Source organism: Ammospiza caudacuta, chromosome 1 (genome assembly GCF_027887145.1).
Source record: "Ammospiza caudacuta isolate bAmmCau1 chromosome 1, bAmmCau1.pri, whole genome shotgun sequence".
Taxonomy (NCBI): domain Eukaryota; kingdom Metazoa; phylum Chordata; class Aves; order Passeriformes; family Passerellidae; genus Ammospiza; species Ammospiza caudacuta.
In genome coordinates this window covers 94,568,518-94,584,744 of record NC_080593.1, presented here as the reverse complement: position 1 = coordinate 94,584,744, position 16,227 = coordinate 94,568,518, and the positions used below count along the sequence as shown (strand labels likewise).

Below are 16,227 nucleotides of genomic sequence, written 5' to 3'. Positions count from 1 at the left end.
TAGCTGAATGTGATGGTGATCTTGTTGATGGAAGAAGAGGAATAACACCTGGCTTTGGCTGCAGTAATTGGCTACTGTACTCAAGAGTAGTCACTGCACTGACTGTTCACCAGGTGGACTTGAGAAGGTGCCACCTCTCTGCAGTCACTGTTTTGGCTGTGAATACCCTTCCAGAAACCAGTTGGGAGCTTCTTGTGTTTGGGTGATTGTAAGGACTTCCAATCCTGTGCCTTACCAGTCTAAATAACACAACAGGGCCTGTGCAGCTGGTACAGCTCTGAACATCCTGGGAAGAGAGAGAAGAGGTGAATGTGGAGTTAAACACAATAGATTTGTCCAAGGAATATCTTCATTTCACAGAAACTTTTTCTTCAGGATGACCTTCCAGATGTGCTGTGATGTTACTATAGCCAGTGTAAATAAGTTATAGGAAAATTAAGAAATAATATTTCTGAAGTCTTTAATTTTTTTTTTCCAGCCCAAAGGACTATGTAGGTTCACTGTATAACTTAGACTGGAAGGGACCACCTCTGGAGCCCACCTAATCTAACACCCTGCTCTGAGGAGGCTGAGTTAGGTCAGGTTGCTACTGACCACTTTTTTTGAGTGTCCTTTAATTAGTGTAACTTAATATCACTTAATTGAAGTCTGTCAATAATGCATCTTGAAAGTGGACTTGAAAATAAAACCTTGCAAGACATAAAAATGCAATTATAACCTTGTTTTTACTAACACCCTTTTCCCTCCAACCTTTATCAGGTATTGTCTTACTCTTTCAAACATTAATTTGTCAGAGAAGCAATTTTCTTAGTGGCAGCTCTGAAATTGTACTTTGTATGGTACTGATTGTCTTCAACAGGAGAATAAACTGCAAGTCTGTTAGTTTATCTGAAAAGCATGCTTAAACTCCTGGTGAAATAACTTTCCAGCTAGTGCATGGTTCATGTCTAATATATGCACAGTATTTTTATTGTGAGATGCGGTGATGCAATTTGTACACCAACAACTTCATGATTTAAGTATTTTTTATGCAAAGCACAACATGAACTTCTTATGTGGAATAACTTAGTTTACTTGGATGAATTAAAGGTGATCACTTTTCATGTGCCCTTGAGATAACTGCTACAGAGACTGAAATATTTAAACAATTTTAAACTGCAGACCCCAGAAAGGCATTTTCCTGAGAATCTTGCTCTCAAGGAAGGAGAGTGGGTTTGAATCCATGTCCATTCTGTGATCCTTAGCATACAGACTAAGCAGGGGAGTTTCCTTCTACCTGCTTCTCTTTCTGCCAGGCTGCTTGCTTACACACTACTTTTTTGTTATATGGCACTTTTAGCGCTTTTTATTGCTTATATACTTCAGCTGAACTGAAGTGAAATACTCCAGAGAGTAAAGTGATGTAGCAAGAGATGCATATTAACAAAACTCCCTTAACTAGAAAAGCCTAGACTGAAAACATCTCTAACTACTCTCTTGTACTCTTGCTTTCATGTTTGTACCTAAGGTTAAGGCAGAGTATTGGGTATCAAAACATTCCCCAATTCAGACTTTTAGGTTAGGAATGCATATACGCTCCTTGCCCACTTGGGAGGTATGTGTAAGATTACAGTCCAGCTCCGAAAATGCAGTCTCACGTCCAAGATGGTGTATCAGGCTTGCAGCAAGAAACTGCTTTCTGTGCAGCTGACAAGAGTTGAGAATCAGAAGTCTCTTTTCTCCAAAACATGGAAGAAGTATGGGGAGTTATTGTAAATAATTAATTCATTCTGAGTGTTGTGCTGATGGACATAAAGTGAAACAAAGATTAGAGTAAATGGAAGAATTAATTTGCTTTTTCCCATATTAGTATTATTTTTTCCTATTATTATTATTATTTCCATATTGCTATTAGTGCCTTCACTGAACCAATTGGAGGAAGAAAATGGCCTGCAGATTGAATTATTCTGTTTGATACATTGGTACTGTTTCTCTTTCAGATGAAGTGGACTACAGCAATTTCGGGACCAATACGCTGTCGAGGAAGAAGAAGGCTCTGGTGACACTGCGCAATGACAACCTCCGCCGGCGTCCCCACATCAACATTAGCATGCCTCACGATTTTAGACCGGTGTCTTCCATAATTGATGTGGACATTCTCCCTGAAACACACAGGAGAGTGAGGCTGTATCGACACGGGTGTGAGAAACCCCTGGGGTTTTACATTCGCGACGGCACCAGTGTAAGGGTGACTCCTCACGGACTGGAAAAAGTCCCCGGTATCTTCATCTCCCGTATGGTTCCTGGTGGCTTGGCAGAGAGCACGGGCTTGCTGGCCGTGAATGATGAAGTCCTGGAAGTCAATGGCATTGAAGTAGCAGGAAAGACTCTTGACCAGGTCACAGACATGATGATTGCCAACAGCCATAATCTCATTATCACGGTCAAGCCAGCAAACCAGAGGAACAATATTATTCGGAGCAGTAGGATGTCTGGTAGCTCTGGCCAGTCTACAGACAGCACTGCAAGTCACCATAGCTTGCCTACACCCCACGTGCTGCAGAACTTCCACCCTGATGAAATGGAGAGTGACGAAGAGGCTGACATTGTCATCGAGGGTGGTCTGGAGCCACAACACATTCCTAAACTGCACAGCCTTACTTCCAGTAGCCTCTCTCGAATCAATGGCAGCAGCCTTAGCCACAGACTTCAAAGGGACCTGGTGCTCAACAACAGCTCTGGCCGAGAAAGCAATGGCAACCTCCACAAATTACTCAGTTCCTTAAAAACTGATCCCCGACACAGTCTGGTTATCCCCAGAGGAGGTATTGAGGAGGACGGAACAGTCATTACACTTTAGTAGCAATTTCTGCAATTCTCCTTACAGTCTTAAGTGCCAATTGGGACAATCGACTCGTGCAGCACGTGCACGAAACAGGGAGCTGACATTCACAGACCTCACGGGTGCAGAAAATTGTTGCTTTCTAGGAAACGTGGCATCTGGAGTTAGACATAGAACTATCATGCACTGCAAAACTCGTCAGGAGAAAGCCAGAGTGCAAAACCTGGTTTATGTCCCAGCCCTGAAGTGAGAACACAAATTTGTTTTAGTTGGTATAAACCTAAGCAGTCTTACAGGCTACCCATGGCAGTGTTATGTACTCGGGTTTGAAAGCATGGGTAGATGTATTTATACATGCATATATATGAATTAGATTTTAATAGTAACAGGCATGTCTATTTGAAGTGGAACCTGGTTTTCTTCTAATACCAGCTAAGGAGAGAGTGCTTCTTAATAGCTATACAGTCTTCTTCTGTTACATACAGCCAGCCCTCCTGCCGACTTGTTTACACCATCTTTTCAGCGTTATGTCTAATCCAGACGAGCTGTGTAAAAGCAGCCGTTTCCTATTCCGGTGGCAGCAGCGTTCGGGAGACGCTGCAGACCCATTTTCCAAAGGAAACGATGGAAATCCATATCCATGTAAAGCCGCGTGTTGCCCGCGGCCCGAGGGGCGGCGCCGGCTGTGGCCGCGGCTGCCGGGCCATGGGCGCCACCTGCCGGCCGGCGGGGGCACCGCAGCGGGGGCAGCGCCGCTGCCGCCTTGTATTCTCTTACCATATTTATTAGATGATACCTCCTTTTTTTGATTTGTTTGGTTTTTTTCCCCCCTTCCCGCATCATCTCTGTTTTTTCAAAATATGGTTTATGTGAGTTTTTAGGCGTGCAAGCCTCAGAGCTGACACAGGTCCTTACTGTACCTTTGGGGCAATCCTTGACAAGAGATTGCCCTGCGAAGGGGAGAGGTGCTGACTGACTCTCAAGCCTAACTTAGAATAGTTCTGTTATTTTTGGACTCCTCCAGTAATAAAGCTTAATGTCTACACAGGACTTCTAGAAGGTTAAAATATACTGGATATATGTGAAAGTCAGACACCTTTGCTGGGTGGCCAGGTGGCTAGTGAGTGACCAGTGACTGTTAAGTCAGTACCTGTCTGCTTCTGGAAACACCATGAGTTTTATGAAAGTGGTCTAATCTAAAATATTTTGTTATATCTTGATCAGTGTAAGGAACAAAATATAAATGTTTTAAAATGTATTTTTCTACTTTTAGCTTGTGTCATTTGCTCTTTGTTTTTAACTTTGTAGTACATGAAAGCTTTTTTATATGGTGGAATAGACATTTCTTAAATATTTTATGAATATGAAAATTCAGGAGTCTTGGTTTGGAAAAATTACATTCCGTTTTGGAATCTGTAATGGCTGGAAAAAAGGATGTGTGGACTAATTAATTGTCGCTAATTTAGAATACCTGTGGAACAACCAGTCTTCTGCTCATGGTTAATATCTTTGGGACATTGAACTTAGTTTATTTCTTTTAGATTTGCTTTAAGAGTTTATTTTAAAAGTCTTTCACTTACTCTAATTAAAACATTCTAGGTATCAAAGCAGCTATAGAGCTGTACTTATTTTTCCCAGCACAGTAAGAATAGAACATTGATCCTGTTCGTCTCAAAACTGTGTTTGTACTTTACCAAAGGTTTTCATTTAAAAAAATAAATCTGATTATTGGTGCAGTAAAACAAATGAATAGCTGGATATGCTTCAGTCAATCAGACCATCTTATCTGGAAAAATTTGTTACACTTTAAATAAGACTACTTTTATGAATAAGTGGATTTGTCTGGCTGAAGTTACTCATTTTACCTTAGTTAACTGATGAAAATGTGACCTTGTCTGCAATAAAATGTTCACTGTCTTACTTGTACTCTGTATTTTCTCCCTGTGCCTCAAGCATTTTATGTGGAAGTATCTCCCCTCTCTATGAAAACAAGGTATCCAGTTTGGGTGGCTCTTCAACTATGCAACTATTTTAGTGCAGTATCTTTTCTCGGTGCTGATTTTCCTAAAGGTTCCTGTTATTCCGAATTCCATGGGAACTAAATAGCTTCCTACCCTCCTCACAGCATGGCCAGCTGCAGATCTCTGGGCTTTGAGGGGTAATTCTGGCTCCATGGAAAGAGGCCAGGATCCCTCTGATGGCCACTCCGCACCCCTTTGCCCGGAGCCTGCTGGCTCTCACTGTCCACAGAAAGCGTTCCAGTACCATCTATCCGAGCTTTCCGCCCCATTCATCGCAGGAGGGAGGAAGCATAAATTGTTTCACACACATGTACAAATTACAAACAGAACAGCCAGCTGTGTCAACCCTGGATCCAAAAAGTAACTTGGATCTAAAAAACGACTTTTAAGGCTTGCAAATATTTTGTGCAGCATCGTCGTGGGGAAAATAAACAAGCACACACTCACAAGCCAGCTTCTATTTTGAGTGCCCCGTAGCCGCAAGCGGCGCTATGTTGTACACTCTCAGTGAGCTCCCTTCCCAACTCAGGCCCTAACGGGAGGAATCTGCCTGGAAGCGCGGCTGAGCCGCTCGGGTTTCGCGGGCCGGGGCCCCCTCGGCTGTGGGACTGAACTGCCGAAGGGGGCTCTGAGGGAGGGCTGAGACAGCAGCGGCACGCTAAAGGCCACATCCTCCACAAACGCTCCTGCAGACGGAGCCCCGCTCTTGTCCCAGCGCCAGGCAGGGGCGGCTCAGAGGCGGCGGAGCCTGAGTTTCCTCCATCCAAACGCGATTCCCAGTCCGGGCACCGGCCATAAGTGCGCTCCGTATGTACGTACGCTCCGTATGCAGCGCCGGAGCGCGGGGGCCGGGCCGCTCCCGCCCCGCCTGCCGGCAGCGCGGCTGCGCCGGCCCGCCCGGTCATGTGAGGGGCGGTGCATCGCGGTGGGAGCGGGACGTGGGATGGCGGCGGCTGCCGGCGCGGGTGTGCGGGCTGGAGCTGAGCTGCCGGACACCTGTCCCGGCGCGGACAGCGGGAACGTGTCCCAGAGCCAAAGCAGGGCCTCCGGCCTCGGGGAGGCGGAGGACGAAGATGCCTCGGAGGCGTCGCTCAGCGCCACCGCCGCCGCCTACTCCGCGTACCTGCTCGCCGACCGCAGCCTCTTCAGCGAGCAGGTGGGCGAGGGCCGGGCCGGGGGCTCCCGCACAGCTCCCGGCTCAGGGAAGGGCTGCCCTCAATGGGAGCGGAGCCCTCTGGAGCTGGACACGCTCCTGGGCTGGGGCTGTGCAGCACAGGACGTAGCGGGGGTCGCGTCCCTGGCGCTGAACGAAGCCGGGAGAAGGAAAAGCCTGTGGGATTCCTGTGGGACTCGCTGTAGCCTGACCGATGTAGTCTTGTTTGTGAGGCTGGCCAGGGTTTTGTGAATGTGTGTCTGTGTATGTTTTCAAGCGCTTTAAGTGACCTCTGTTTTGCAGATAGAAAGCTTAGACAAGAGTCTAGAAGACTTACTGACAAGGGTGGATGAATTCGTAGGAATGCTGGATATGGTACGTATAAATTGGATGTAGTTGTGTTTTCAAAGTCAGATTAAGCACAGTGAATTGGTGTTTGTAAGTAAGACACAGAGAGAAAAAAGCCTTTAGCCTATGCATGTTCCAGAATGAAAACACATTTGATAATCAGATGACTTATTTTGGTAATCAGGTAACTCATGGGTGAAAATTGCCAAGCTTTCATGTCAGAGCAAAATGTGTCCATATAGCTATATAATCATAGAATCATATAGAACTTAGTAGGGAAAAGACCTCTAAAATCATCAAATCTAACCATTAACCCAGCACTGCCATATTCACCCCTAAACCATGTCCCAAACTGCCACATCTTTTAAATACCTTCACCACTTCCCTGGGCAGCCTAAATACCTTCACCACTTCCCTTGTCAGGCTTAAATGCTTGACTACCCTTTCAGTGAAGAAATTTTTTTCTAACTGGATATTTGTGTAGTTGTATTGGTATTCTTGTTTAAAAGAACAGTATGATATTCTGCTTATTCTTGGAAATACACAAAGACATCCTTTGTTGGGTTTATAATGAAAGTATCTAATCCAAGTTGCCAAGCCTCCAAAGCTAGATTTGTCTTTAGGGGACCCTCCTTTCAGAAGGGCAGCTTTGTTTTCACTTTTCTCATGGGGTTAGATGGGTGAACTGAATGGAAAGTTCCTGTAAGCTGGCACTGGTAGGTAGGCTGCCTTTTAAAGTGTAGCACATATGGTTTTCCTGCACAATTCTGTGGTAGATTTGAGGTTTTTTTAATACCAGTAAGCTAAAATTTTTGTAGCCTCACTTTTGTAACAAACCCGAGGAAAAGTACAGGTGGTAAAACTTAAGACAAAATTTTAGCTTAGTATGTTTCTTTCTTTAGTGTGTCTTAGAAAATGTTCCATCTCACTTCAGAAGAGATTGTATTAGCCTACTTTTAATATAAGTATAAAGCTAAATATTAGTCTCTGCAAAATACATTTTGTTCAGCATTTGAAGAAGAAACTATACAAAAAGTTGTGTAGGGTACTGATTTTAATGCTCTATAGTGTATTGAATTTAATCTAGTGTTTTTATACTAATTTATTCCAGTATTTTTAAACTCTAAATTGTAGGCTGTTGATTGGAGTACAGTTCTAGTTTCCAGAATAAAATCTACTAAATATTTTGTTTCATTCATTGATTTTTGTATTATTTCTTTGCATTCTTTAGATTAGAAGTGATTCCTCTCAAGTTGTCAATGAAAGTATACCTGAAATTTACACAAAAGCTACAGAAATGAGGCAGATATATAGGAAGATTGACAAACTAGAGGTATGTATTTGCTGTCTTCTAGATGCATTTTGTTTCCTAACCGAAGGAAAAATCAATGTCTGCATATTTGTGTGTGTATGTGCACACATGGGGAGTGAGCTCAGGTGAGTTGTGCTCTCCATGTCTATGCTGGGTTCAGTACTTCAGGGTTAATAAAGAGGACTACATTTATGAAGAATTTCTGGGGACTGTGGGAATTCCAGATGTGTTTTAGATCTTTTTGTAACGTGTTTAAAAAAAAATAAAACTGTTCGTTGACTGTTTGAAGCAAGGCAATTTTTTTGTGTTAGCTTTCAAAGTTTCAGAAACAAATAGAATGAGAGAACTCTTGATCCCTAATAAAATTTCAAGACTGTGTTTTAGATCCTTGGTTTTTCTTTTGATAGTAGAAAGGCAGGTAGAAGCCTAGATTCTGAAAAATCCTAATTAGTTATTTGAAAGATAAATTGGAAAAGGAAGATTATTTTATTAGATTTAAGCTGGTTTTCAGCCTTTTAAGTATCTCAAGTAATTTCTAGCATTAAAATGGACTTACAGGCAGAAGGGAAATTGAGCATGAAGTTTTTGACGACTCATTTAAGCAATGGATCTTTCACCACTCTTTTGCAATGCATAATTCTGTTTTATGTTGTTAGGGAAAGTGTCATATTTATTTTGGTTTTTTTTTTTTACACCAGGCTTTTGTGAAAATGATTGGGAATAGTGTAGCTGGACTGGAAGAACGGGTCACAAAGGCAGAAACAGACCTTGGAGCTTTTCCCAGCACCTTCAAGAAGCTCTTGCACACAATCAGCATGCCATCCTTCCTTAATGTAAGTAAAGTTTTGCTGCCATGTGACCAGCTTAGTTGCTCTGCTTACTAGAGCAGATGATTAAAATAATAATGTTTGTTGCACATGTATATGAATGTAGCTGTACATTTTTAATATACTTTATTAAGGTTTATACAGAGTTCTCAGGCTTCTTTTAAAAAAATGGAAGCAACCAAACTTAAAAATTTAATTTCTTAATTTGTGTAGCATTGCAAAACAAGGCTGAGCACACAAAGAAATGAATGTGAAGGACACAAACAGGCACATAATGCACAAGCCTTTATACTAAAGCACCCCTGATCTCTGTGGTATGCAAAGCAAGTACAGGCAACACTGCTAAAGGATCCTTCTGCATGGATAACACCACTGCACAAATGTTACCTAAAAGAAAATTAATGCTAATCTGCACAGTATTTTTAAAATGAAGGTTATATTTGTATTCAGTCCACACAGTTGGATAATCATGTTACCACCTTGGTAGCTTTCTAAGGATGCAGTTTTCTCCATCTTTCCTTGCCGACTGTTCCTTTACAAAAGGCTTGAAACACTCTCTGTGGTGTATTTCAGAGATGCCTTACCTAACACTGAACTGGCATTGTGCCTCGGGTTTAAAATAATCTTTTGGTTAAAAAAAAGTCACCTGAATTCCTGGTGTTTCTTGACATCACCTGGCAGTACACCATTTGTAAGTTCTACTCTTTTGCATCTTGTCAGCTCACAGATTGTTTTATCTTTTAGTGTATCCATACTGTACTAACTCAGTTTTCTGTGTTCTGGTAAGAATGATGAAAAAATAGCTTTGTAGAAGGGGAGAGGAAGAAGGTTGTGGCTTTTTGAGGTATTTTTGTTCCTACATCTTCCAAGCATATATGACAGCAGAGAAAAGTACATATAAAAAAAACTTGTGTTGTCTTGTTGAGGCTCAATTCAAGGAACTTGTTCTTCACTGCTGTTTACTGTGCAGTCTTTAAGTAAGTTGGTTTCTCATCTCATTTCTTCATTTTCCTTAGTGTTTAAGTTTAGGAGTTCTGTAGTTTATTTCTTTAAAAAAAAAAAAAAAAAACTAAAATCAACAACACAAAGTTGCACTTTATGGGCCAGTTAGAAACAAAAAACCTGCACAAGTTGCCTTGAAGAATACTCAACAGTATATTCCATTTTTTTCTATAAGCAGTTACTAACCAAGGAATTACAGTCTTCACTTGAAAAGTTTGCTAGTTCAAAGAAAGTACTTTTTTAGTGTTGTATGGGAGCACTTTGTCAAATTAGCACTTTTTCCACAATTTAAAAGGTAGAAAACCTTTGAAAGTGTCAGGAGGGTGAACCTGGCATCTCCAGTGGTTTCTTAGTTTGATTATGGATAGCAGCAAAATAACACTCAGAACTTACTGGCATTATTTGATTCACTGAAAGGCAGGTTACTGTTCCAAAGTGATTCTGGGTATTGCATAGTAAGATACCTACTTCCACTTGTAAACACAAGCATAGGTGAATGAAGATGCCTGTAGAGATTACTCCACTTGCCTGGTATTTAACTAGCTCAATACATCAATGGTAAAATACATGTTTGGAAAAGAAGGTTATTCTGATGTCATGATTTTCACTGTAGGTGTAGTTCACATTTTACTGCTAGTTTTAATTTACCCTCATTCTCTTCCCATTTAAATGTATCTGTTTCTTTACACAAAGGCTGAATTTTTTATTTCTCAAGATGTGTATTTATAATCTCCCTTTCAGATTTTGCCCAAAGTTCCTCCCTTGTGAATACCAGGCAGTGTAAAGAACAGTACTATAAGGCTTCTAATATCACTAAGAATGTAGCCTCTCAAAAGGTAAAAATGTCTGCTAAGCAGCTGCAAAAATAACTGATCCTAAATGTGTACTTAGGCAATTGTGGGTACTGTGCCTACCTATAAGTTTCCTCACTGGATTGAAATTACTCCTTTCTTGCACAGAGGCAAATACAGCACCTCTTAAATCTATGTCAGGAGTTACAGAGTACCTGTAACCTTAGTTTCCCATGCTTGCAGATTGTTATGTGATAGGACAGTACAGAGTAGGAAAGTATTTTAAAAATCAGAACTTTGATTTTGAAGGTTGCTTTTATATTTGGCAAAATTTGTGGTACAGAGAACACTGATAATATACACTGTTTATAGATCAGATCTTTGTTTATATTTTTAATTTCATTGCAACTTGAATGACAAAACAAGCTTAGAGAAATTAATGGTAAAGTTAAAGACATAATTTATCAGCAATTTTGTGTATAGCAGGAGAATGTGTACTTACTTCATATGGAGTACAAGTATACAGCTCAACTGAATATTGAGAAATTTCCACGTTGTTTTGTAGGCTTGGTTACTTATATCTTCATTTTGGTGCTGTAAGACCATTCTAAACTCCAAAGCTATCAAACAATGATATTTGGTGTACTTCTAACTTTATTATTGGTGAAGACAAAGTTCCTCATTCCAAACTGACAGGGCTCTATGAAACAGTTGATCAAAATATTTTTATTAGTTGAAAAGTACATTTAATGAGTGAGATCTTGATTTCAAGCATTCTATTTAATGCCAGGAATTGAAAACATACCCTGTGTCTGCATTGTGTTGCAGCAAGGCTGACACAGTAGTCACTAGTGGTCCTTGTCTTTCAGTGAGCCATTGGATACAGCAAAACATTGTACAGTTAATATGCAAAAGAAACATGTACACCTTCCCTGAAAAACAGTGTAACAGCTCTTTTCCAGTCCACTACCAAATTATTTTTAACACTGTATCATATGAAGAAGCTCAGCAGGAGCAGCAACCTTCTTGAAAGAATCATTTGCTAGATGTGTTTCCATAGGAAGACTTTTTGAGTAACTAAATGAGAACCCAGGCCCAGAGCTGACTCAAAAGAAGTGACTGAGGAGAATTTGAAGGCTGGAGCAGAAAAGGTAAAGGTGTATGGCTTGGAAAGGGTGAAGGTTACAATGACTCTCCCATCAGCTGGATGGTGCAGTTTGGCTCCTGCAGTGCTGGCATATCATACATGTTCCAGGACTGGGTCCTTTTAGGTGCTGGAATGGTCAAAGGCTGCGTTTCTTCACTAACTTCAGGAACATGCCAGGCTCATCTGAGCTATGATTAAGAATTCATCCAACTAAGTAATATGCCTTAAAACTTTTCTTGTTTTGCATTTTAGCTCTGCAGGCTTTGTTTTAAACTGCTTTATGAAAAAGGTGAAAAATAAATTTCTCTAATTTGCAGAAATCGTCTTCCTCACGACAGCAGCAGACCCTCTATGAACCTCCAGTCCTCTTCAAGACTGAAGACTATTTTCCATGTCTTAATGAAGCACCTTATTGATGATTTTTGCTTTGGGATTGATATGAATCAGCCAGAATAGAGAGAGCCAAGTGAACAAAAGGAATGCCAACCTCAGAACAACTGCATTTTCTAAGCACTATTGATGGCATATTGCCATTCTGATTCTCATTGTCTTCCTTCAGGCAATATTTTCAGGTAATCTTTGTTTGTGCACATTATTTCAAAAGCCTTCCTAAAACACCATGTAAGTTTCCAGATTATTTTGGGGAAGGAATTTAAGAATATTTTTGCATTACTTTTTTTTTTAATATGGAAATAATAGGAAACATACTATTGTATATAAGTTTTTTAACACATAAATATCTGTGCTGCTGCACATGTAAATAGCTATAGTGCAAGCAGAGAGTTCATTTGTCTTTTTTCATAATGTGCTGATTGAGTTGAAAGAAAAACTATGCATTAGGTTTCACATCTATTCCAAGGTATAAGCCTGGTCCCTGCAGTTTGTACAGAGAAATGCACCACATTGGGATTTACTTGTTGCAGGGGCAGGACTTGGAAGGTCGTCCCGGAATCAAGGACATGGCTCAAGCCATGTGATGTAGTCCTAGTTCATAAAGCAAACATCCTACCCCACTGATGATCCTCAGGTCCCAGTGACCCAAACTTTTAATTATTGCATCATTGTATTGTTTGATGTGTAACCAGGTGGACGTGAAATAAATTTATATAGAGAGATAGATGTATAAAACCTGCTGTCAAAAGGAACAAGTATCTAAGTTGGGGAGGTATGACCCTGGACTGAACTTCAGTCAGGTACCTGACCAGATTGCTTTTCCTTCACAACTCTGTGTGGATACTGAGGCTTCCCACGCTGATTGCAATTTGTATTGTCAATAAACTAATAGCTGGCTAACCCCTGTTGTGGTCTTGCATTTCACTGGACAGTATTTACCCACCTAGCAGGTGTTAATCATAAATTGATGTATTCCTCTGAACAAGTTTTATCTCTGCTGCACTATTGCCAGTGTAACTCACTAGAATACTCAAAATACAAGTCTGGGAGGATTGCTTTAGAGAAACAATATTTCTCTAGATTGCATGTTGCACGCACAAAACAGGTATGTAGTTGCAGAGCAGAGATTATATGTTAATAGATCTTGTCTCCAAACACCAGCAGGGATTGGGTTCTAAACATCTTAAATGTATCTGAAGAAACATTTATTCAAATTTAAAACAAAGATTTTCAAGTAAAAGTTAGTAGGCTCTAAAAGTGGTTCTGATGTAAAACTTACCTGAATTTTAACATAGGAAAATAATCACATAAACATGCAGAAAGAAACAGACATGACTTTGAAGCAGGGCTCCCCTCCCATCCTCCTTGCTTTCATAAATAATTCATTATTCAGATGTTCCACTGGAGCAACAGTTGCATTTCTAAAAGGCGTGGTGCCTTTCATTGTATGCATAAATATTGCTTGAAGGTTTATCCCTCCTCAGTGAGATCTAATAAAATTACACACTTAGTGTAGCAACAGAAAGCTGCAGTCAAGTACTCTTAAACATGCTAACACTGGTATGAAAAAAAAGTATTCTTTAGAGCAACTTTCTAATTAAATGAATCACCTTCTCAAATAACTTTGTCCTCTGCTGTGTGGAGCCAAAATGCAGTTTCTTTTAGCAAGATGATGTTTGAAATATTAATAAAGATTTCAGCAAGTTTATACAGCTGAATATTTTTTCACACAATATTGTTCATATTAGTAAGAATGAACATACATATATCCTGAAGTGGGCATTTTTGTTGAACTGTTGTATGGAAAAAAAAGAGCTGTATCTTCAAGGCACACCACCAATAAAAATCAGATAGTTCCTATAAGTAGTATAGCTCTATGTTGGAAATTCTCCAAAATATTTTTATTACTGAAAATAATGGACAATACATGGAAATTTGTTAAGGAAATGCTGCAAAAGACAGTAAATTAATTGTGGCTTTTAAAATACATGGTACAAAAAAGCAAGGTCACTGTTCATCTGTTACAAAATTAGGCTCATGGTTATGAAATTAAGGCATTCTCATAATACTGGCAAAATGCACCCTGCTGTTGGTTTGTTTGCACCTTGGCTGCCTCCTTATTCATGGCCTCACCTCGCAGGAATAGCACAAAAAACATCTCAGGTGTTCACACTCACTAAAGAAATACTCAGAATATTCCTTTATTCTGTCTGCTGTTACCTTGGATTAGTGTAAAAACAGTAATAACTATATTGTGATTTGGGTTCAATATTTACTGGGTTTGCCAGCTGTAAACAAAATCTGAATCTCAAAATCCACTGATGCCAATATTCACAGCCCCAGAAGGCTCTACCTGCATCTTTTCCTGCACCATGTTTATCCTCTTGCCTGAGTTCCAAGATACAAACCAGTACCTATGGGGCTACATCACCTGTTTTTACCATGAGAGCTCTTCTTATAGAACTGGTGTAAAGCAAGATGTGGTTGTGCTGTGCTGCTAAAGGTTGGGTAGACGAGCTAATGTTTAATATCAACAAAGTAATCTACATACACATCTTACTTTTTTTTCTATGTCATTAAGCAAACGTTTTAAAGCAATCCTAGCAAAAGTAATGCTAAAAGTTTTTATGTTCCTATAGTTAGGAACATAGACCATTCTAGGCCCATGTTAAAATTAGCATTAGCCTAATGCTAATTGAAACTAATGCAGCTTTCTAAAAGTTATCTGTTTGCTGTACAATGTATGTCAATATGTCACAGAAGCTACATTCACAAGATATTCACAGTGAGGTTATATCACAGGTTGGACTGAAGGTTAGAGGCCTATACTTTTCATAGCTCCTGGACAAAATTGAGCATGATCTGTCTTGCATAGATATTTAATTATATGATAAACTCTGCTTGAAGTCAGCACATAAAGACTGATATTTATATTTAATTATTTTTGGACCAGCAGGTTTTGTTCCAATCAAGCAGTGCTGCAACTGCAGTAAAGCCCAAAGAAATTAGAGAAGGATGCAGATGGCTGAAATGAAAAGAAACAGGTTTGATTATTTATCTGATCAAATAAGATAAATTACTTAAAGATGCACTGGATTACATTGACATAAAAACCTGTGGCATTTCATTACTTCTGCTGACAATAACCTTCAGGGTTAAGTAGTTTTACTTACAGCACAAGAATTAAGTAGCAAGCTGGGAAGAGTGATCCTGAGTGAAAGACCTAGCAGAATGAGAAGGAAGACAGCTTGCACCTTTATCTGTGGAAAGAACTTCATATTTGGAATTGGTAAATAATGCTCCCATTAAAAAAAAAAGAAGAAAAAAAAGGAAAATGTTTTTTAAGCTATTACTTTTTAAAACTCCCTCACTTTTCATAGAAAAGAAATTCGTCTTGGACCAGCAACCAAGAAAATCCTTGAAAAGCCAGAATCCCTGTCAGATACAGCTGTGGTCAGAGGACCATAACAGGAGTTGGTATTTTTCCAGCCACTGCAGCTAAATCCATGAGGGGTGAGGAGTTTCCAGCTGCTGGGGTTCCCATCCCTGCAGGAGCTGAGCTGCTGTGGCAGGCTGTGCTGCAGCAGCAGAGCAGAGGCTTGGTCCCTCAGCTGCTTTTGCTGATTCTGCTTCAAGCCGATGGGTGGTAGTACAACCTAAAGATGGTAGTACAGACTCCAGCTGTTCTCAGGGATTTGGAGAGTGTTCTTGACTTTCTTGCTTGATGTTATCTATTCCCAAACTCTTTCAATGCTAGTAATTTTTTATGATTTTGAAAAACTGTAAGGGATATGGGAATGGTGCATGATGTCTTAATAAGGAACAAGCAAAATAGAAAAAAGGAGGACAGAAGGTGTTGCTCGTGGGCAGTACAGTGCAATGCCAGGGAGACAATGCAATCACCTATAGATACAGACTGTGAAAAGGAAAAATTAAAATAATGCCTTTGGAATTATGTCAGACTAAAGGATATGGTAGGGAAACCAAAATATCCTGTCTAAAATCCACATGGAAGATTCAAAATTATATTTCATTGTCTGTACATTCTTTAGTGGACTATTAAAGGGATACAAATACATTAAAATTGCATTAATAATCATTCCAATGTGCCATCTATATGGGATCTTAAATAGTATATTTTAAAAGTGTATTGAAAATACAGATATATGAATGTGCTGACAGACCTAAGAAAATGAACTGAATGTTAGCAAGAATTTCATCAGAGGGTTTAGAATGAAAAGACACAGGGACAGAATTCATGGGGGGAAAGTGCACTCACTGAGAAAAGAAGGATAAGTATCCAATTCAATTTCTCATCTCCCACTGTTTCAGAAGCTGAAGGTTTCATGAGAATAGCTCAATGCCTACATTATTTAAAAATAAATTAATTGCCATCTCTTCCTTACAGGTGA

General features: G+C 40.0%; 2 protein-coding genes across 2 annotated transcripts in view; both read left to right on the top strand.

Moving 5' to 3' along the window:
* The window catches only part of PARD6G (par-6 family cell polarity regulator gamma), a 64,741-nt gene extending 60,025 nt beyond the window's left edge, over window positions 1–4,716 (top strand). The window contains exon 3 of the mRNA XM_058809983.1: window positions 1,980–4,716. Within this exon, the coding sequence (XP_058665966.1) occupies window positions 1,980–2,839 (860 nt within the window). The 3' untranslated portion in view covers window positions 2,840–4,716. The remainder of the gene's footprint in view (window positions 1–1,979) is intronic.
* Window positions 4,717–5,764: 1,048 nt separating this feature from the next.
* Window positions 5,765–12,722, top strand: BLOC1S4 (biogenesis of lysosomal organelles complex 1 subunit 4). The gene is made up of 5 exons (XM_058813016.1): window positions 5,765–5,998; window positions 6,299–6,370; window positions 7,575–7,676; window positions 8,354–8,488; window positions 11,740–12,722. Exons 1-5 carry the CDS (start codon window positions 5,786–5,788, stop codon window positions 11,836–11,838), a joined length of 621 nt encoding a protein of 206 aa, XP_058668999.1. The 5' UTR covers window positions 5,765–5,785; the 3' UTR covers window positions 11,839–12,722.
* Window positions 12,723–16,227: the final 3,505 nt, after the last annotated feature.